This window comes from Xenopus laevis, chromosome 5L, assembly GCF_017654675.1.
Source record: "Xenopus laevis strain J_2021 chromosome 5L, Xenopus_laevis_v10.1, whole genome shotgun sequence".
NCBI classification, from domain to species: Eukaryota; Metazoa; Chordata; class Amphibia; order Anura; family Pipidae; genus Xenopus; species Xenopus laevis.
The window spans coordinates 134,892,880-134,916,275 of NC_054379.1; the positions used below are offsets into that span (position 1 = coordinate 134,892,880).

General features: G+C 40.5%; 1 protein-coding gene across 8 annotated transcripts in view; it reads right to left on the reverse strand.

Annotated features, from left to right (window-relative positions):
* LOC108717090 (diacylglycerol kinase delta) overlaps nt 1–23,396 on the reverse strand; it is a 61,549-nt gene that overhangs the window by 36,798 nt on the left and 1,355 nt on the right. For all 8 annotated transcript variants that reach the window (XR_005961388.1, XM_018263853.2, XM_018263854.2 and 5 more), the window contains exons 2-5: nt 16,037–16,147; nt 10,572–10,652; nt 4,034–4,138; nt 3,438–3,570 (exon numbers count right to left, since the gene is read on the reverse strand). Coding sequence is in view for 7 of the 8 variants with exons in the window: in XM_018263853.2 (XP_018119342.1) it covers nt 3,438–3,570; nt 4,034–4,138; nt 10,572–10,652; nt 16,037–16,147 (430 nt within the window). In the remaining variant the exon portion in view is untranslated. The remainder of the gene's footprint in view (nt 1–3,437; nt 3,571–4,033; nt 4,139–10,571; nt 10,653–16,036; nt 16,148–23,396) is intronic.

A 23,396-nucleotide genomic window follows, 5' to 3' on the forward strand; every position in this document is an offset into this window, starting at 1 on the left:
TTGATCTTTATTTCATCTGTCTAAAGAATGTTTTTCCAGAACTGTGTTGGCTTTTTAAGATGTTTTTTTAACGAAGTCCACCTTGCACCTTGCAGAGCACCCTCTGTATTTACTTTCATGCAGTCTTCTCTTGATGGTAGACTTGGATATTGATACGCCTTCCTCCTGGAGCATGTTGTTCACTTGTTTGGTTGTTGTGAAGGGGTTTCTCTTCACGATGGAAATGATTGTGTGATCATCCACCACTGTTGTCTTCCGTGGACGTCCAGGTTTTCTTGCGTTGCTGAGTTCACCAGTGCTTTCTTTCTTTCTCTGGTAGCAATTTCTTGGGAGGGTTTTTTCTGTTTTTGCAGCTTAAAGGGGAAGGAAACCTAGTTGGCGCAAAAACCCTCCCCCCCTCCCGTGTGTTGCCCACCCTCCCTCCTCCCCCCTGGCCTACCCGTCCCGCTGGGCAAATGCCCCTAACTTGTTACTTACCCTTCTGCGCAGGTCCAGTCCAGGGAGTTCACAGACGACATCTTCTTCCACGCGATCTTCTTCCTGCTTTGAACGCCGTTTTGGCGCATGCGCAGTAGGAGCATTTCGCCGGTACGGATCTACTGCGCATGCGCCAAAAGTCACAATGTACTTTTGGCGCATGCGCAGTAGATCGTACATGCGAAATGCTCCTACTGCGCATGCGCCGGTCAAAGCAGGAAGAAGATTGCGTGGAAGAAGATGTCGTCGGTGAACTCCCTGGACTGGACCTCCGCAGAAGGGTAAGTAACAAGTTAGGGGCATTTGCCCAGCGGGACGGGTAGGCCAGGAGGGAGGGTAACACAAGGGAGGGGGGGGAGGGTTTTTGCGCCAACTAGGTTTCCTTCCCCTTTAAGGATGGCTTGTTTCACCTGCATGGAGAGCTCCTTTGACCGCATGTTGTCTGTTCACAGCAAAATCTTCCACATACAAGGACCCCCCTCAAATCAACTCCAGGGCTTTTATCTGCTTCATTGATAATGACATAACAAAGGAATTGCCCACACCTGCTCATGAAATAGCCTTTGAGTCAATTGTCCAATTACTTTTGAGCCCCTGAAATGAAGTGATTGTTATATTTATGGACCTAACTGTATACATCAGCTTCATACAAGCATGAATAATAATTTTTCCCTTCCAATCACATTTGCCCCAAGAATCCTAAAAACAAATGAAAAACACACACAAACTAATCAGTAAGTTCTACAGTGCAGGGATCTCTTTGCCCGTTTTTCTTAGCACACAACACCCAGTCTTTGTAACAGTACATGTGTATAGCAATGCTTATGCTCTATATTTGTACTATAGCATTGGAAACATTCACAACTCTGCATATACTAGCGCTATACAAAGATACACATACACCAATTTGCTCTTAAAACTGCAATGCATATTATAAGGATTAGAAGTATGGGGCATAGTCTATAGCATACTGTACAACATTCCTTCTGCATGAATAAAAGCACAATGTTTATGACAACTACAAGCATTGCTATTGTTGTCTTTATGATACAGCTTTAATTCCTAGAACTTAATAGGACATGCCAATTTCTAAAGTGAATGCCAAGCTATGTGAAATACTGCAGAGTAAGCCTTGTTGAGAATGAATAACTTCCAGTTAGAGGCAGCCAAAGACCCCCAAGTCACTTTGCCCTAGGATTTAATGTGAACTCAGTCCAGGTGTTTGTGCCAATCTGCCCCCCAATAACACTGGGTAAATATGCAACACATCCATTGGGCATAAAGAATACAAATTCACAGAAATAGCTCTGGCCATTTTGGATGAGCCCATCCCCTTGGATGAACGGATCCAAGGGGAGGGTTTCTAAATTTAAAATCACCTTACTGCAAACATATCTGACCACAGATTAGCAATGTATAAAGTGTAATAATCTGAATCAACGGACTGTTCTGGGTATATATTCTTTAAGAAATAAAGTCTTGTTTTCCACTGTACAACCAGCATATACAGAGAACTATCAAATTAAAGGAAATGCACTGGCAATTCATCATGCTTTGGGTATGTATGTATAATTAATCTAATATTATTTCTATTAGCTGACCATAGTGAGTGTGCCAAAGTGACAGCCTGTCCAACCAATATTCAGCAAAAACACCAGCTCCCCACAAAAAAAAAAAACAGATCTTTCTGTGTATTTAACACTGCAGATATTCATATAGCTAGCAAATGTGCAGGCAGGCTGAGCAAGTACAATGCAATGGCAGCTTTACAAAAATATATTATGGAGGGTTAAAAATGCATCAAGAAACACTTTGTCATGCCCTCTCCTATTCATATTACAGTCTCTTCTTAAAATCAATACATGGTTGCTAAGGTAATTTGGACCTTAGCAAGCAGGTGGCTGAAATCGCAAACTGGAGAGCTGCTAAATAACTCAAAAACCCCAAATAATAACAAATCAAAACCACACCATAATAACTGTTAATTTAAAGGAGAAGAATCCCTTTACACGCTGAGGCAGTTTGGGGAGATTGTCGCTCAGAAGACAGAGGTGACAAAATCTCCCCGAATCTCCTTGTGTGAACTAACCCTTAATTTCCCCAACTATGTCAGCAACTGCTTAGAGGAATGAACCTTATACTCCAACAAAGAGTCTTTCACACAGTGACAGAAAACGAGAATGGAGGTGTAACACAGTAAGTGGCAGTCATGCTCTTATTCCATTTGAATAAGAAGCACAAATCCTGTTATGCTGGACAAGCCCATGACTTATGGAAAGGAAAGGCACACCTTCACAGATATCTGTGACACTTAACTCTCTAAGCAACAAGCCACAATGGGAAACTGTAGTTGTATAAACCAGGGATTGGTCTTGCAAAAGCAGATTTTCACACAGACTAGCAGAAAATAGATTCTTCACAGAATCCATGATGTAAGAAGCTTTAGTCTATTTTAACATTACGCCTGGAATGTTGCTTTAGTTTAAAGCTTCAGCCAATGATGTAATTAAAGCTTTTTAAATGAATAATGCAGCAGATGGTGATGTACCCTGATAGAATATTATATAGTGGTATGTGCCTCCAGACAGATATATACAACGGCTGGCCAACTCCCTGTTGTATTTTACAGACCGAGGGTGGAAATGTCCCTTTAAGATTTTCTTTGTAATGCCAGTTTGGAATAGTCTATGGTTACCTAAGAATTATCCAGGGGGAAAGTACACACTTCTAAGGAAGAAGCCAAACATCATTGACGGGGCATGTGACTAAGCCAAACATTTGGCTTGGAACTTCGTTGCTCCATTAAGTTCCTTATCTCTCTCACTCTTATGTAAGAAAACCTGTTATTTCAGTTCAGAACAGGCTACTGGGGAATAAGCAACATGCAAACGGTTAAAAGCACAGCATGGAGGTGTTTGATATAAAATCCCTTGAAAAGGAGAATTTTACCAAAGTCTTACCTTCACAAGAGAGTCCATGAGAGGTGACCCCAGAGAGGGCTTCACGGCATACATTGCAGTAAGTAGGTCGCGCATGTGAACAGGCGTACCAGTTATGCATTCCCGAGAAGTGGTCCATGCTGTACTGGGCTGTCTGGAAACAGAATGAAAATAAAGAAGAATGCAGTTGATCTGTGCATACGTAGGAACCTGGAAGCTGAAATCAACAGGTCAGATCAGTGCCTGGAGCGGTTCTGCCTTTTCTCATTGTTATGCAGATAAGAAGAGGCAAGATCACTGAAGCAATGCTGCTTCCCACAACTAAGCAAATTGTCCTAGCAGAATTCAGTGCAGCAAATGGATTTAGAAAGAAGTAAATACAAAATGAAAGGACGTGCCATTTCTATTAAAAATTTTAAAAAAAAATTAGCAGGTTGGAATGCAGCTGAACTACAACTGCCAGAATCCTCTCACTTATGAGAAGTATAAGATTGTATAGAGTCATAGCCCAGCAACATTTGGAGACCCAAGGCAAAGAAACAGGACTGCAGAGGGTGATACAGGAGCAAAATGTTAGCTTGGTGATGTACCCTTTGCTCTAATGGGATAGGAAGTACCTCAAAGAGTTCACGGTTCTGCACAGACTTTAATGCTGCCATCCATTCCTCCATGTCCTTTCTGTTGTCTGCACTGAGGATCAGTTTCCGAAAGGGGGTGAATACCTGGAATCAGGAGAAGCACATGATCAGCGTGGGGAGGGGGGAGAAGTCCATGTTCAGAAACAGGAAGGGCCAAGTTAGCCACAGGTGACAAGGGACAAGGTGGAGTTACGATTACAATGATTCTCATTTGAAAATGTTTGTTTGTTAAGGGCAGGGACCTCTGGGGCTCATGGTGGCACTGGAACAACAAATAAAGGCTTGTCTGTAAATCTTATCAGAAATTACAAGACAGGGTGGAGGGAAAAAATAAAGAGAACCTTAACTTAGATATGGATCGGACCTGAAAATGCTGTTTTGTGGACCAACCTGATCCCAGCATCAATATGAGCCAAATCCCAGATAACTTGCTGTAGCGATAAGTATTTTGCAGTGCATAGGATTTCAGGAAGTTCAGATTAGACAGAGGAATGATCATCTTAAATACATATAGCTGGAGTCACTGACCCCCTACCATCAGATAGCATTTTTAGTTACAGGCTTTATAAAGAGAACAAACAATTGCCAAATGAAGCCTTTCTTGAAATAGTTCTGTATATACAGTTATGGGTTCAGTTATCCGGAAACCCGCTATCCAGAAAGCTCTGAATTACAGAAAGGCCATCTCCCATAGACTTCATTTTATGCAAATAATCCACTTTTTTAAAAACAATTTCCTTTTTCTCTGTAATAATGAAACAGTTCCTTGTACTTGATCCAAATATAATGAATCCTTATTCGAAGCAAAACCAGCCTATTAGGTTTATTTAGTAGACTTAACGGAGAATTCAACCCTAAAGTTAAAAAAACCCTCCCTCCTCCCCCCCATTCCGATGATTTCCTAAGAGAAGAAGATGGCTCCCGTGAACTCTGATGCCCGAATCTGCACCGAGGGGTAAGTAAAACCTTAGGGGCATTTGCCCAGGGTAACACTTAAAGGGATACGGTCATGGGAAAAAATTTTTTACAAAAAGAATCAGTTAATAGTGCTGCTCCAGCAGAATTCTGCACTGAAATCATTTCTCAAAAGACCAAACAGATTTCCTTATATTCAATTTTGAAATCTGACATGGGGCTAGACATATCGTCAATTTCCCAGCTGCCCCAAGTCATACTACTAATTTTTGTACAATATTTGCTGCCTGTATGGTGGGAAAAGAGCCAGAAGACTTGGATATCGGTCGGCTCGCCGATCAGGCTGGACGGAATATTTAGATAGGGTGCCTTTGAAGGCAAACATCGTCCGTTGTTAATGCTGAATCGTCAGATACAGGTAGAATTCTATTGTTTCTACCTGTATATCCGACGATTCAGCTCTACACATGTGTATTGAAATGAACGATCTTTCTTGGAAAGATCTTTTCCAAGAAAGATCGTAAATGTAGGGTTGGGGAGGTAGGGTCTTTTAACTTTAGGGTTGAATTCGCCTTTAAGGTATGAAGATCCAAATTACGGAATCCGTTATCCAGAAAACCACAGGTCCCGAGCATTCTGGATAACAAGTCCCATACCTGTAGTACAGTGATCCCCAACCAGTAGCTCGTGAGCAACATGTTACTTACTCTCCAACCCCTTGGATGTTGCTTATTTTTGAATTCCAGGTTTGGAGGCAAGTTTTGGTTGTATGAAAACCAGGTGCACTGCCAAACAGATTCTCAATGTAGGCTGACAATCTACATAGGGGCTACCAAATGGCCAATCACAGCTCTTATTTGGCACCCCAAGAATATTTTTCATGCTAGTGTTGCTCCCCAACTCCTTTTTCTTCTGAATGTTGCTCACAGGTTCAAAAGGTTGGGGATCTCTGCTGTAGTATATTAAAACTTACCATAAAAGGTGAACAGACACTTAAGTTGGCCATAGAAGTTGAGATTTTTAAAAGGTCAGATCCTGATAGTGAGACCACGATCTTCTCAGAACGATCGTACGAATTTACCATCAACTAAAAAGACCAATTTGCCAGGAACACAAAGGGGAGCTGCCTGCTTGGCCCTGCAAACATAGATAGATTGCACTGGGACCAACAAAGATCTTTTGACCTGGCCGATCAATTTCCTGACAGATGACGGCTGAAAAATCGTAAGATGTACAATCGTTCGAATCCCACTAACCGCATGATAATTTCGAAGGATTGGTCGGACTTCTCTAAAATCAGTCGTTCGGCAAGAAGAATCGTCGCGTCTATGGGGAGCTTTAAACAAGCTTATGTCTCAGCTGTCTCTTGATCAGCTGCATCCTTGGCAGAGCCATCGGGGGTCATTGTAAGACTTCTCTGCAGCTATCTTTTGGATTTTAGGATAAATCTGAACTCAGACAGTTAGTAACCTGCTGCTTACAGAAAATTTATAAAAATTAACATTTTCTATGGGAGGGGATACTATACTTTCTGTGAGAAGTCACATTAGCAACAACTCAAAGATTTTATAAGAAGCTACAAGTTTGCACACGTGACATTAGCTGAAATGCGGAGCATTTATTGATATGTATGTAGGTGGTGACATAGATAACTGCCTCAGGAATACACAAGGTTCTTGTTTTCAACCTTTGTTTTATCTTCTACTAAACAGGAAGAGTTATAAACCCAGTGAAACCCCCCTTTTGTAAGCATGGTCCCCATATAAATTCCTGAACAAATGCTTCATTATAACAATTTAAGTACAGCAAGTGTTTGTAGCTCTATTTTAACATATTGCTTTATTTTTGTTCCACTCCTTTTCAGACCTTGATAGTTGCACAGCTTTTTGCCATGTTGCATCAGGAGGCCTTCCAGTAAATGGCACGATGCAGTAAAATTATGCAAGCTTATTTGACAATGGACCACACACTACTGTAACGGCCTTGCATGCAACACTAAATATATAGAGGCCCTTCTTCTACCAACATGTGCAGAAATAACAGCTAATGCATCTCATGTCCTGCAGGCCATTAACCCACATCCTGCTCAGAACGGGTAGAATATTGCCTTACTTACCACACGTCCTCAGAGTAAAGGTTTAAAATAGTAGTTATTTAAGGCAGTAAAACCACTCCTTCAGTGCAAAGACCTCCAGGGGATTACTTTTCATATTGCCTAATTTATCTTCAAATGCACTCTTAAAGGGGCAGTTTGTCAGTGCTGCAAAATAAAGCTGAAACCAGTCTGGCATTCACAGAATATACTGGTTTAATTATACAGGTATGGGACCTGTTATCCAGAATGCTCGGGACTTGTGGTTTTCCGGATAACAGATATTCATACCTTAAGTCTACTAGAAAATCATGTAAACATTAAACAAACCCAACAGGCTGGTTTTTCTTCTAATAAGGGTTACTTATATCTTAGTTTGGATCAAGTACAAGGTACGGTTTTATTATTACAAAGAGGAAATCATTTTTAAAAATGTTAATTGTTTTGATAATATGGAGTCTACGGGAGACAGCCTTTCTGTAATTTGGAGCTTTCTGGATAATGGGTTTCCAGATAATGGATCCCATTCCTGTACAAACATTTTTGCCACCCAAAAGAATATATATAGAATATTCATGCTTTTTCAGCTGTTTTAACGTGCACCCAATTGCAAACACTGAAAAACCTTAGAAAGCACGCAACCTTATATTTACTCTCACTCGGTTCATTTAAAGGCAACACACAATTTTATTTTGTGCACATCTTTGTGAATATTGTTGAATGTGTTAAATTTTTAACAATAACATTTAAAATTTATCTCAGTGCTGAATGGAGACCTGTAAGCATCATCATTATGAACAAAGGAAATTAAGTTATGCACCTACTGGCAGTTTGCAGCCATCCTTGAGGTTTCTTTCAATGTTTTATTAGTTCAGTAGGAACATGAGGGTCTAGCTCATAACAGAGAACATTAGATTTCCGTATACTAGTATATGTTTGCTATATTGCTAGTTTAACCTGTGCCAATCACAACAGCGCTCAGAAAATGAATCAATCGTATTACTATACCGATACCGAAAAGGCCTACTGGTCCAAGGCATCCTTTGGTATAGCCACATGTAAATCACTATACATGCGGAACCACAGGTACTGTGCAAAAAATGTGAAAGAAGCCATTGAGGCACTTTATTAACCAGGGAAAACCTCCTGTGGCCAGCCACATCTACTGGATCAATGCATGTAAAACACTTGAAGATGCCTTCTTATGCATTTTTGTGCAATTACTCGGAATCGTCGCATGTACAGTGGCTAAGGTATTTTGGGGTGCTTTATGGTTAGTATGAGAGGAGATTTCCCATGGGCATTGGCAACAAAACACACAGTCAGGGCCCTTAAGGAAAATTATCTCCAGTGTCAAACATAAAGTGAACAGCCTCAGGCAACGAATATAAAAACCAGCAGACAAGGGTAGAGTGCATAGAACATGGGGAGGAGTAGAAACTGTATCTTCCTTTCACTGCATTCTTAGCGTAAACTGGAAATATCAGTCTGTAAATAGAGGGATCCTTAACCCATGGGCGGATATACAAAACAGGTTGCATATTGTTTAGTGTGGGTCACCGTGATCCCTCTGAATACAGTGGCATTTCCTCTTACACTAGAAAATAGCTATAAAACAAGGTTGCAGGACTAGTTCTCTATCTCACGGGAAAAAAAGGTTAAGGAACACTGCAATACATAGATGGTCCGTCTGATCCCAAGATCACATGACACTGTGTTCAACAGCACTGGTTGATCTCATCAGACACCTTCCTTGGCTCACACGCATGAAATCAGATATTGGTCTAATACAATTCACAGTACAGTCCTTTCTTCCTGTTAGACAGAAATGATTCATATACATATAATGGTAACACTGCAAAGGGTTCAGGAGGAGCCTAGTGAAAACTGTTTAGCCCATTTGCCTTGCCACCAAATGGTAATATTTCCACCAAGAGAGGCATGTTCACAATACACAGTTAGGAAAGTGATGTGCAGTTTTTACTCATGTGCATAGTAAAACATACCTGGCAGTGAGTATACAAAGTCAGAATGAACAGTTATATCGGTTATCTATATAGTAAAGTAATTACCAAACCGCTTTCATGTAACCCAAACACCACCTTTCTCATCTCGTAACTTAGTGACGGTTAACTGGATACCCTCCAAAAATACAGAATCTCACATTTTGCACATCCGAATCCTAATTTGCATATGCAAATTAGAGGAAACATTGTTTACTTCCTTGATTTGTGACAAAAAGTCACGTGATTTCCCTCCCTGCCCCTAATTTACATATGCAAATTAGGATTCGGATTCGGCCAGGCAGAATGATTCGGCCGAATCTGAATCCTGCGGAAAAAGGCCGAATCCCGAACCAAATCCTGGATTCTGCGCATCCCTATTGACTACCCTAACCACAATAAATACAATGCATCAACTTAAATGCAAAACACAGAAAATCTTTTATATGCTTTGCATTTAGGAGAGCTTGTTGTGATTTCAGCGTTAGCTTATGGAGAGCTGATTTGGACAGTTTGGCTGATGCTTTTTCTGGCTCCTTAAAAGCAGTGAATAAAGTGCCCCAAACAGCAATCTATGATATTGGAATGGGTGATCGGAAAGGTGAAGATTTAAATGCAGAATAAATAGCGATAAAAACCCTATGCTTCCTAACAAATATTGCCAATGGGTGAAAAATAATAAAGGAGATTTTGTGCAGCAATTTTTGATATAGGTCAACAGCAAATGCAGATGTGTGTTGAAGGGGTATGAGAAATAAACACTAGGCAATATACCGTAAACCTGGCCATACATGCAGAGATCCACTAGTTTGGTGAGGTCGCCAAACGAGCAGATCTCGCCTCGAGATGCCCACCTTAAGGTGGGAGATATTGGGCTGATCCGATCGTGGGCCCTAGAGGCCAACGATCATATCACAACGACAAGAGTACAGGTGGTTGGACAGAGGACCACATCAATGAATCAATGGAGTCCTCGATCCGACAGGATCTTTAAACCTGGACAATCTATCTCTGGTCGATTTTCAATTTTTGCCCAGATAATGGGGGGTAGCCCGTCGGAGGGCCCGTACACTGCTCAATAAGCTGCCAATTTAGTCTGTTGGCAGCTTATATCGGCCCATGTATGGGGAGCTTAAGGCTACTAGGAGATAAGCTGACATTCAAAGGCACTAACCTAACGGCAATCCTCTTGTTGTGCTCAAACAAACAGACTGCATGCGATTGGTGCATGAGAAAGTTCTGATGACCTGCGTTATTAGTCTCTATTTGCAAGGAATGTGTGGCCCAATTGTACAATTGTATTAATAGCAAAGCTTCTGAATTTGTCTTGATATGTATACCACTTATTCCTTGTTATATGATGTTATATGATGTTTTCGTATATAACAATGCCTTTTAGGCAAAGCATATGGTTTTTATTTTGTAGGAAAATACGATGTTTAAAAGAAGTATATGACAGTGGGTATTGTCAGGCCAGGAGCATTTAAAAGCACAATTAGTAACTTACTGTGAAGCTGTTATTTAGATTCTTGGTGCTGGACTCAGCAACACTTGCATCGGTTACGTCAACTTCCTCAAATATAATGGACTGAGGGGGGAAAAAAAGTAAGATTTAGCAAAAGGGTAATGTGACAAACCACAACAGTCAACACGAGTAAAACATCAGGGCAAGATGATACACTTTGAGTGCTGGGATAATGGGGAGATTTTTGTAAAGAATATGATACCAGTGGCTGATCAGCTCAATAAATAACAAGTGATAATCGCCAACACCATTTGGGTAGAGCAGATAACCACTAGTTATGTACAGGTTAACCCAAACCCACAGTGACCAGTGGATTTACCGCTGGTTGGGAGGGTTTGGATTAAAATTTAGCCAACCTTTGCAGGTTAGGGTTAGATGTGGGTAATAAGACTGGAAAAGAACATTTCTCCTCTGCTCCTGCAGATTCCCTGAATAGTGTACAGAGCTAGAAGACAAAGGTACAGGTTGAGTGCAGGTCCTTAGGATTGGGTGTAGTTAAGGTTTTGCAAGTTAGGGTCAGGTGTTGGTTGAGTTTTTTCTGACCCGTACATCACTAATAGCCACTATTAATCCATAGCAAAAGGGTAGACTGAATTGAAGGCCTCTGAAGAAACACCTTTAAGTCCAGAGGTGGAACTTGCATCCTACATAAATGCATCCTTCAAAAATGTTCTTAAAACCTTGTTTGAAACTTAAGTATCATGTAGTTTGTCAATCTTTATTTGAGAAGAAAACAGACTGAAAACTGATTGAGACTTGAATGTTAAGGGATGTTAACTTCAAACCCTTGTAAAACTCAACCTGAAGGACCTAGAGAATAACAGATTAGAGAAGCGGTTCAGGTTCACCTTTACATCAAAGCAACTTTTTAATTGTTTATTATTTAATTTGTCTTTTTCTTCTGACTCTTTCCAGTTTTCATATGGATGTCACTGACCACATCTAAAAACAAATGCCTTGTAAGGCTACAAATGTATCGTTATTGCTACTTTATATTACTGATCTTTCTATTTGGCCCCCCTCCTATTCATATTTCAGTCTCTTAGTCAAATCAATGCCTGGTTGCTAGGGTAACTTGGGACCTAGCAACCAGATTGCTGAAATTGCAAACTGGAGTGCTGCTGAATAAAAAGCTAGATAACTTAAGGAGCACAAATGATAAAAAAAAAAAATGAAAACCATTTGCAAATTGCCTCAGAACATCACTCTCTACATCATACTAAAAGTTAACTCAAAGGTGCATAATTTATTTAAAAACAGAAGGATCCTGTCTAAACCTTGTAGACTGGACCTAAAAATGCAATAAATACAAAAGGCAATAAAGACAAGAGCCTGACTGAAGGGTTGGCCCATAGAACAGATTGAGGATCCAAGTGTCTAATTACAGGGTACACTTGGTTGTCGATGCCTTTGTTGCCAGTTCTGCTACATCCACCATGTAGAGGTCCTCCTTTGGGTGCACCATAGTTGATCCTGAAAACACCTCCCACTAACTTACTATCTCAGGCAGCAGTGAATGGTGCTCTTTTTAGAGAGTCTGGAAACCAGGGTGTTTACCACCGGTACCATTTCTCCATATACTCCTTAGAAAAGGGACGCACTGGGGTAAAGTTTTGACAAATGTATCATCAGATCCAGCTTGTACAAATCGGTTAGTATAATCTGGCTTAGCTACTTGAAGTGGGAGAAAATGATTTCCTTCTTGTGATGTTTAAAAATAACTTCCCCCCCCCCTCCTTGGAGCCTTAGCATTTGGATTACAGCTGTTATCAATGATTCCATTTCCTCTGCAGGATCCTCGGACGTACTAGAACCCTCTGTAAGTGCCCTCATCCCCAGATGACTCAAAAAGTCCATCCTTTGCATTGCCAGACACCAGCATATTTGGTCTGCTCAACTGTGTGCCTGCAGTTCTGGGTTAATCCTGTGAATGCCTAAACCTCTTAAAAGGGGTTGTTCACCTTTACGTCTGCTTCAAGTATGTTATAGAATGGCTAATTTTTTAGCAATGTTTCAATTGGTCTTCATTTTTTTCCATTTCTGAATTATTTGCCTTGTTCTTCTGCCTATTTCCAGCTTTCAAAGGGGAGGGGGGGGGGGTCATTGACTACAGCTGCCAAAAGACTCTTAGGGCAGAGATACAGGGTCAGATTCGGGGAGATTAGTCACCTGGTGACAAATCTCCCTGAACATTCTAGCCGGCAGGAAGGCAGTTCAGGGAGTATAGTCACCCCGAAGAAGAGGCGATTTGTCGCCGGGCGACAAATCTGACGAATCTGACCATGTACCGCTAAATATGTAAGGCTACAGCGTTATTAGAATTACATACAGCAGGGAATATAAATATTGAACACTTTGTTGTGGAACCAACAACTGGAGACCATTTGAGGTGAAAAGATAAAGTTAATTTGACACAAGCTCCGTGGATTTGGGAACATAAGACATAAAAGCTTATGGCATAAAAGGACAATTGCAAGAGCATAGAGCAATCTCTTCACAGCACAGAAAAACAATGAACTGCTCAAATAACCAATGAAATGTTTCTTCCTCAAGTTCAAGGTAGTACTACCAAGGCTAGCTTGAGAACAAAATCCATCCAAGTCAGGGGACTCCCGGGGGAATCTGCATAAACAGTTACCCTAGCAACTGCGTATGCACAGTTGGATTTTTGGACAACTCCTCTTCTTTTGGCTCCTCTGTCAGAAATCTTGCAAGGAGCACCCAATAGTGGCCGGTTTAGGGTGAAATGTTTTTTCCACATCTGGATTATGGTCCCCAACGGTGCTCACTGGAACATTCAGAAGCTTAAAAATATGTCTATAACCAATGCCATCGGTATGTTTTGCAACAATAAGGTTGTGAAGGTCTGGAGAGAGCTCTTTTCTTTTACTCATCATGAGATGCTTCTTGTGTGATACCATGGTAATGAGAAACCTTTTCATAGGCCAACTAAACCAGCAGATATTAATTTGCACTGATAGGGGGCAGGACTGCTTTCTAAATACTGACAGATTTCAGCAGGTTTCTTGGCTTTCCATGCCTTTTTACACCTCCCTTTCTTCATGCGTTCAATACTTATTCCGTGTCATTTCACTTTATTACACATCATCATTTATGGATTTATTTGTTCTGATTTGTTTATAAATGTGGATTATTTGTTGCTATCGACATCTGGTGTAAATTTCATGTCAATAGCCCTATTATAAATATATTTACTGAGAAAAACATTGACTTGTTCAATACTTATTTTCGGTGCTGTATCTTCCTATTCGTACCTTCTGATATTCATATTTCAGTCTTTCATTCAAAAGGTTACTTGGTGCTAGGGTAAATTGGGCCTTAGAAAGATAGCTGCTGAAATTTGGAACCAGAAAGCTGCTGAACCAAAAAAGCAAAATAATTCAAAAGATGAAGACCAATTGTCTACAGCATACTAAAAGTCAATAGAAAGGCGAACTACTCTTTTATACCGGTGGTTCCACTGATAATCTATCCAGGTAGTCAAGACTTTTAAGCATACCTTGGCAGCAGATATGACGCTGCATGGTTATTTCAGCCCTATCAGACTCTTGAGAAAACCTTATACTAGTGGGGGAATCTTCACCGGTTGTGGTGACAGAGGACTTATTTCTCCTATTGACACTTTTGTACTGCACTCTAGGATATTGCTCTATTTAGGATACTAAATGATACTAGGCTAATCCATGCTACCCATTTCCCAGGACAGCCACACCTAAGGGTAGGGACACACTGGGCGATTTGGGGAGTTTTAGTCGCCTGGCGACTAATCGCCGCGACTTTTCTCCCCGAATGCCTCCCCTCGCTCTGCGCCTGGCTAAAATGAAAAATCGCCTGCGCTAATCACACGCGGCTATTAGTTTTCCGAAATCGCACGAAGTTGCCTCACGAGGAAACTTCGGGCGACTTCGGAAAACGAATCGCCGCGTGTGATTAGCGCAGGCGATTTTTCATTTTAGCCAGGCGCAGAGCGAGGGGAGGCATTCGGGGAGAAAAGTCGCAGCGATTAGTCGCCAGGCGACTAAAACTCCCCAAATCGCCCAGTGTGTCCCTACCCTAAGGGCAGTCTCAGCCAATCAAGTTGGTGATTTTAGGACAATTCATCTCTTATCAGTCAGATAAGGAAGTTAGATAGATAGGTTGTACTGTATATCAACCCCATAGAGTCCAATGATCTAGTTATTTCTTTGATGACCAGCTGGGTCTATTTGGTATGTGTGCACACATACCAGTCTGTTCAGTCTGTTAACTGGGGCCGTTACCTGGCCTGCTAAACAGATATTTAGCCAATTTTCGCCCAGATATCTATCAGTCAAGTTTATAAATGCTTTTGGGGCAAGGACGTGTTTACATCGTCCTTTCCCTGATATGGCCTTTTTGGCCTCCAACACAGGAAACTTATTTTTCAGTCTATATCTAGTTTCATTTGGAAACAGGTTCTAGACTGATCGAAGTGATGGGTTGATATGGGGACATTCACAGCTATAATTGTGTCACACAATATGCAAGAATTTGTGTAAATGGAACAGGAACCTAAATAAAGGGGATACTTCTAGTCTTCCTACAGATTCAAGACAATGGTAAATCTGTATTTGTGGATGTCAATCACAATTCCTACTACAGTGGGGAGAGCAACAAGAAGGTAAAATATACACCAAGGATTCCCCCACCAGATGCACTATCCAAACAGAGAGGATCATAGTGGATCAGAGTGGTATCAGCACTTAACAACAACATTGAATGTCCTTTAGCACTTATTTTTATATTCTGGTTTAATCTATATTTTGTTACTTTTCTTTTTAATTTTGTTCTTGGCGTTTCCACTGATAATCACTTGAGGGGTTCACATAACTTCTTTTAAAAAATGTGCATTAATAATTAGGACAAACCCAACACTTGCCATGAGCAATTAAAGGATACAAGAGATGAGGCACAGTTTGGTTGCACAGAAGTGATCTGTAGATCTGCCTTTAAGGGCTATTCCACACGGGGAGATAGCCACGCGTTTGCGGTCGCGGCGACAAAGCGCCGCGCCAGTCGCCGCGACCGGCGCAGGCGACAGTTTTGTATGGGCGCCTATGTAAAAACGCCTGTGCTAACCACACGAGGCGATGCGCTTTTCAACAGTCGCCTGAAAATGCCTCGCCAGGCTTTTTCAGGCGACTGTTGAAAAGCGCATTGCCTCGTGTGGTTAGCACAGGCGTTTTTACATAGGCGCCCATACAAAACTGTCGCCTGCGCCGGTCGCGGCGACTGGCGCGGCGCTTTGTCGCTGCGACCGCAAACGCGTGGCTATCTCCCCATGTGGACTAGCCCTAAGGCCTATAATTTTATAGAATATGCAAAATACTAATAAGGAACAACTGGACTAGACTCTTCTCTTGTTGGTCTTGACAGATCAGGTGATCACAATTCCCACCCCCACAAACCTTGGCAGTCTTGGCATAGTACAGTGTTCTCCCTCTGAGTTTGAAATAGCGCCTCTTCCATCTCTGAAAGGAACTGGTTTGCTTATGCAGGTGCCCCTCCTTTATGATTGCCTAAAAAATGTAAAAGAAAAAGGTTACTGTCATATCTGTGTGTTTTCCTTTATTGCACCCCCTACTGGCTACTAATATATAAACTATAATTGCCGAATTAATTAACATTAACTTGTCTCCTGACAATAGTACTGTGTAAACAGACAGTAGACATTATTATAAGACAGCATTATGCTTTATTGTGTTATTTTAAAGCACTATGCTGTAGTAAATGCTTCCCAAGAGGTCTATGGTTCACATGTTGCAAATTTAACATAAATACAAAAACATTTATTTTTGAAAAGTTACAACCACAGTTTAAAGTTTAGAAGCGATTATGGAATTCTATTAACCACTTAAATATGGGATGTAAACTGTACATAAATGCACATACCAGCCCTGCAAAGAAGGCAGGCCAAACGTGATTGCAATCTTGCTGTTATCTAGCATAGTGATATTCCAGTGCCATGTTGGTTTGCAGATAACTCAGCATAGTCAGAAATGTATTAGGGGTGGACACAAAACTCCTTTAAGCAGAGACACGTGCTGCAATTCGGGGAGATTATTTGCCCGGCGACAAATCTCCTCCTCTTCGGGGCGACTAATCTGCCCGGTGGGAAGGCAGTTTGGGGAGATGAGTCGCCCCGAAGAAGAGGAGATTTGTTGCCAGGTGACTAATCTCCCCAAATCTGAGCGTGTGCCCTGACCCTTGAAGTGCTAAAAAAAAATATATATAAACAAATAGTCATGTCAAGTTATGCCTAGGGTGTTTGCAGTCTAAAATGCAATATTTCAAACCACTAAAACAGAAAATGAATGCAATGTGCAATAGAGGTCAGAGAAATACTCTAAACAGCTGTATCTTAGTCGGGAATGTATTCTTTCACTACTACTGCAAGGCATTGTGCTTTGTGTCACGGACAGACTAGGTCTAATCCTTTCCCAGCCCTTTTCTCTGCCATACCATTTTTGTCAAGCAACCCTCTCAAAAGTGTGATCTAACATGTCGTACTTCCAGTTAGTCTATTAACCCTCACTGCACCTCATCTGTTGTTCTGAACCCCCCCCCCCCAAGTCTGCATGTCCTTCTTGCTCTCTCTCTACCCGTAGGCCTGTCTCTGCATTTTGTCACCATGATACATAACATTCGGAACAGAGACATGCTCATCCCCAAGTACATTTCCCAGGGATCTTTTTTTAAACGTATCAAATAAACAAATAAAGCCCTTGTCTGTCTCTCTTCTCAGAGAGCTCTCCTTCTCTCAATGTTTCCTCCTTCCCTTTCTTCATGTTAGGAATCCTGGAATGAAATATTTACAAACATGTGTATGGATGTTTACATTTTTCTATCTCTCACGCGTTCTCCATACATAGACTGACACATAGAAATGTGCAACATGAGCCTCCCTCTTTCAATCAGTCTTCTATAGACGGCAATGAAGGATTTAAGTAGAAAAAAAAGTCCCCTAAATTGTAAAGTATTTTTTTTATACAATTAGTGAATGACATAATGGGCTTCTGAATTTCCTACTGTGGTGGGATCTTGGTTTATATGAAGCAAGACATTCCCAAGCAATGTCCTGACTAGTGATGTGCGGGCCAGCCCGATACCTGCGGGTCGGTCAGGTTCGGGCCGACCTTGCACCCCCATCTGCAGGTGGCGGGCAACACCGGCTTCCAACTTCCGATTTTATAGCCGCGCGCCTCGCCACCTTTGTGACAACATTGGCGGGTCTATAAAAGGAACCTGGAAGTCGGGTGCGGGTGGAGGGAGGGCGGGTTCGGGTTGGGTGCAGGTCGGTTTTATCCAACCCGCACATCACTACACTTGACCGGATTGCAACCCTCTGCACCAACTTAGTCAAGATGTCAATTATGGGATCCAGAATGGGAAACGCTGTAACAAAGAGTGGCCCATGGTAGTAACCTCTAGATCAGGGGTTCCCAACCTTTTATACACGTGAGCCACATTCAAATGCAAAAATAATTGGGGAGATACACAACTATGAACACGTCTCTGGGGTGACAAATAAGGCCAGTGAGTGGCTATTAAGTAGCCCCTATGTGGACTTGCAGACTACAGAAGGCTCTGGTTGGCAGTACATCTGGTTTTTATGCATCAATACTTGACTCCAAGACAGGAATTCAAAAATCCCCAATTGCTTTGAGGCCACTGGAAACAACATCCAACAGGTTGATGAGCAAAATATTGTTCACAAGCCACTGATTGGGGACCACTGCTCTATATACTCCCCCTTCAAAGTCAGGTATAGTATGTACCAATTAACTATACATGATAAAAATGTCCCCCCATACAACTGCAGGAACTAAATAGACTAATATGAAACTCTTTCCAACCTGTCCACTCTCTTGCATTTGCTTATGTCTGCTTCTTAATAAGAGACACAAACTAAAGGTTCCAAAAGCACCACCTAAAGACCAATTAAAGGGATTCGGTCATGATTTTTATGATACGAGTTTTTATTTCTAAATTACACTGTTTACATTGCAAATAATTCACTCTACAATATAAAATATAATTCCTGAACCAACAAGTGTATTGTTTTTAGTTGTAATATTGGTGTGTAGGCAGCCATCTCATGTCATTTTGCCTGGTCATGTGCTTTCAGAAAGAGCCAGAACTTAAGGATGGAACTGCTTTCTGGCAGGCTCCTACTCAATGTCACTGAATGTGTTGCAGTGGAACCTGGCTTTTACTATTGAGTGTTGTTCTTAGATCTACCAGGGAGCTGTTATCTTGTGTTAGGGACCTGCTATCTGGTTACCTTCCCATTGTTCTGTTGTTAGGCTGCTGATGGGTGATATTACTCCAACTTGCAGCACAGCAGTAAAGAGTGACTGATATTTATCAGAGCACAAGTCACATGACTGGGGCAACTGGGAAACTGACAATATGTCTAGCCCCATGTCATATTTCAAAATTAAATATAAAAAAAAAATCAGTTTGCTCTTTTGAGAAAAAGATTTCAGTGCAGAATTCTGCTGAAGCAGCACTATTAACTGGTGCATTTTATGAAAAAAAAAAACATTTTTCCCATGGCATTATCCCTTTAAGGTGAGATTTGAGCTTATTAACTAAGCTACATATGCTTGAAACTAAAGCTGGTCAGGCTGCCTCTAGTTCTGAAATATGTCTGAATTGTCTGTTTATGGACTTAACACATGCAGAAGGATGTACCCACTTAAAGTCAGGATGTAATGACAGCTTGCAGGTTGGACAACAGATACAAATTGGGGCCTAGGAATTATTGGATGTTTGAGTAAATGCTTATACAGGTATAGGACCGGTTATCAAGAATGCTCATGACCTCAGGTTTTCCAGGTAACGTCTCTTTCTGTAATTTGGATCTCCCTCCTTTAAAGGGGTTGTTCACCTTCCAACATTTTTTTCAGTTCAGTTGTGTTCAGATAGTTCATCAGAAATAATGCCTTTTTAAACCACTTTGTGTTACTGTTTTTCTAATATTGAAGTTTAAGTTTTCATTTTTCTGCTTCTTATGTATTTCTAAAACAGCTCTGGGAAAGGGGGGGTCGCAAACTCTGTAAACTGTCCTAAATTGATACATCACTTATCTTTGGCCTTGATAAGCAGAATCCCTGAGTTGAATTGAAGGCAGTTGTAATAATTGATACATAGTTACTAATATTCCACAGATGCTGCTGAGAAATGTATCAACTAATGTAGCAAATTGAAACCGTTCAGAATGCGAGCCTGGATGCAGCTGCCACATTGAAACACCAGAGACAGGAACATTAAACTTTCAACTTTCATTTTGGAAAAACTGGGGAATAAAAAACTAAAAATGGGGAAAAAAAAAAAAAAGTATTTATTTCTGGTAAACAAAAAGGAAACTCATTTTAAATATTTGGTTATTTGAATGGAGTCTGAGAGATAACCCTTCAGCAATTTGGAGCTGTCTGGATAACGGATCCCATAACTGCATACTGAGCTAGATACAACTGCAAACATAGCAGGCAACTGTGACAACGGTTTTCAGAAATGTAACCTGGCAGCACCAGCCTAATAGAAGATAGGAGAAGATAGAAGATTATCTGCCTAATAGAAGATACATTATAGTAGAAGTAAAATGGCATGCACCTAAATCTACGAGAACTAGCAATTTCCCATCTGTGGGTGGTTGCGTGGGCAAAAACAGGCAAATTGTAAGAACATTAAAGATACTAATTATCAAGAGACAGATTTTTCTACTTTGATTAAATACAGTTCTTTGCCTGGGTAGCAGAAAATCCTTTATGGAGCGGAGGAGTAAGAACAACGCCTACTTCTATATGTAGGCGGCAGGTACTGTAAAGGCAGAACAGCTTGTTTCATAGGAAATCAAGCATTATCAGCAGCTACAGCTCAATTAAAAAAATTAAAAAGAGAATTTGTATAGAACTAATAATTCATTTACCGTTTCTTTTCTCCAGCATTTTTTTTAAAACAATAATTAATGAGAATTAAACTAACTATGACCCATAAAGCATATACAGGAGGCGTGTCCATAAGGGCAAGTAATCCTCTTTACCTGGTCAAATGAAAATGCTGCGCCAAATAAACTCTGAAACTAAGTTGCCTTCTGATAAAACTGAGCCTAATTTGTTGTGTGAATGTGATGATGACATTCAAAATTGCAAGTTCCGCTGGGGCAGTGAAGGTTGAACAAACTTTGTAAAAGTACAAAGCAATATGTGTATGTGCTACAGAAACAAAACAGAAAAATGAATGCTAGCATTATACGCTGTGTATGTGTCACAAATAATCAGACGTATGGTCGGTATGGGACCTGTTATCCAGAATTCTCAGGACCTGGGTTTTCCAGATAATGGATCTTTCAAATCAAACATTAAATAAACCCAATAGGATGGTTTTCTTCCAATATTAATTATATCTTAGTACAAGTAAAAAATACTGTTTTATTATTACAGAGAAAAAGGGAATCATTTTTAAAAATCAGGATTATTTGGATAAAATTGAGTCAATGGGGGATGGCCATTCTGTAATTCGGAGCTTTTTGTATAACGGGTTTCCGGATAACGGATCCCATACCTGTATATGTAAAGCATGGATGTTAGCTTTAGCCGTTTACACTTGAGAGAATCAAAAGACCACAATGGGTTTTCTGCGAGTAGGTTCAATACAATGAGAGGGTATCACTATCAGAGCTGTGGAGTTGGACTCGTGGAGTCGGAAGCAATTTTGAGTATATGGAGTCAGTCGCCAAAAATGTACTGACTCTGACTCCTAATAACTTTAAATACAAGCACTGAAAACAATTAAAGATATAAGAGCTTCTATGAAGGAAGATATGGCAGACGCAGTTCTGTTTCTAAGTTAATTTTAGATTGTATTTAATAGCTATATGTCAGGAACAATTAATATATAAATGGTTTCAGGTTTATGTAGTTTAACTTTGATTTTGGTTTAGAATTACCATTATGGTTTATATTTTTTGAGCTTTGGCAGTGATAAAATACCTTGTATGTTATGTACTTAACTTCTTTATATCAACATGGAAAATACATTAGTATTAAAGGAACAGTAACACCAAAAAATTTAAGTGTTTTAAAGTAATTAAAGTAATTATAAAACCATAGGAGATTTGTAATAAATGTATATTGGATAACTGTTTAGAATTATAAAGTCTTTCATTAGGCAAAGTTGCCTTTTCGCGTTTACATTCCTTTCAAGTTGTCAGAGTTAGAAAGCACCCATGTCCAGTGATCCATCAATTTACTTCTTGGCTATGTGCGCAAAAAAATTATTTTGCAATCACATTTTAAAGGGGTTGTTCACCTTGCAATCAGTTTTCATTTGTTATTTGTAGTTGTTGAGTTATTTAGTAGCTCTCCAGTTTTCAATTTCAGTAATCTGGTTGCTAGGGTCCAAAGCACCCAAGCAACCATGCATGGATTTGAATATATGAAATATAAATAGAATACAAAGATGAGTAACAAAAAGTAGCAACAACAATACATTTGTAGCTTCACATAGCATTTTTTGATGAGGTCACTGTCCCCCAACTGAAAGCTAGACCGATAATTCAAAAACTATAAAATAAAAAAAATGAAGTCCAGTTGAAAAGTTACTTAGAATTAGTCATTCTATAATATACGAAAAGTTAACATAAAGGTGACCCACCCCTTTAAAATTGCGTGTGCGCATTTTACAGAATGGTCCATTCAGGTCAGAGTGAATACAACATTTTCACACAAAATTCTTTGTGCCCAGCACAATATGCTCTGGCCTCAAAATTTGTATGCGTTCACATGAGCGCACAGTTTAGAGGGAACATTGCCCATATCCAAGTCCTACGCTATCCCCTGTACTATACTTTATTATTTAACTTGTTTTTGGGACAAAATAAGATGTAAGAACACTATTATTATGTGCAAGCAATTATGCAACAGTACAGTTTTAGGTATCTTCGAAGACTTCGGAAAATGAAGCACTCCGAGTGCCATACCGCCATTAATTTCAATTATAGTCAGCGGGAAGGCTTTTCGGGGAGATAAGTCGTCCGAAGGAAAGGCGATTTGCCGTAAGGGTAACTAAATCTCCCAGAATCTTAGCGTGTACCCTTACCCTAAGGGCAGAGACATACACTCAGATTAGGGGAGATTAGTCGCCTAGCAACAAATCTCCTCTGCTTCGGAGCAACTAATCTCCCCAAACTGCCAGCGGGACGGCACTCGGAGCGCTTCGTTTTCCGAAGTTTCCTCGTGAGATTTGTCGAATCTGAGCGCGTCTCCTAAAGGAGCAATATATCCCATTGTTCAACATTAGTTGAATGAGAAAATCAAACAGGGAGATTGAAGATACACCATGCTTTGTGTTTAGGAGGTAGATTATCAGCATACAAGGTAGATAAATAAATTATCACTATTCAACCCTCTTTCCTTCACCTTTTTTTTGTCCCCCTTTGTTTTGTCTGTTTTCTTAGCAGGAGTTCATTAGGCAAGGGGACTGGGAATATAATGATCTACTCCAAAAGGCCAAGCATGCAGTAGCATCAATGCCCCCATCTGCCCAGTTTAGCTCAAAAAAAAAAAAAAAAAACCCAAAAATAACCAAAAAACCAAAAAACAGGTTTTTCAAAATCAAAACAACAGGTGAATTGTATGATCGACACAAGCCCTACTCATTGCACTTATGCTGACCAAGGGGTATACTGCCCCTTTAATATGCACTATGCTGTGCCATTGTGAATTTCCCATACACTACAACGGGACAACTGTTTTGCTTGAC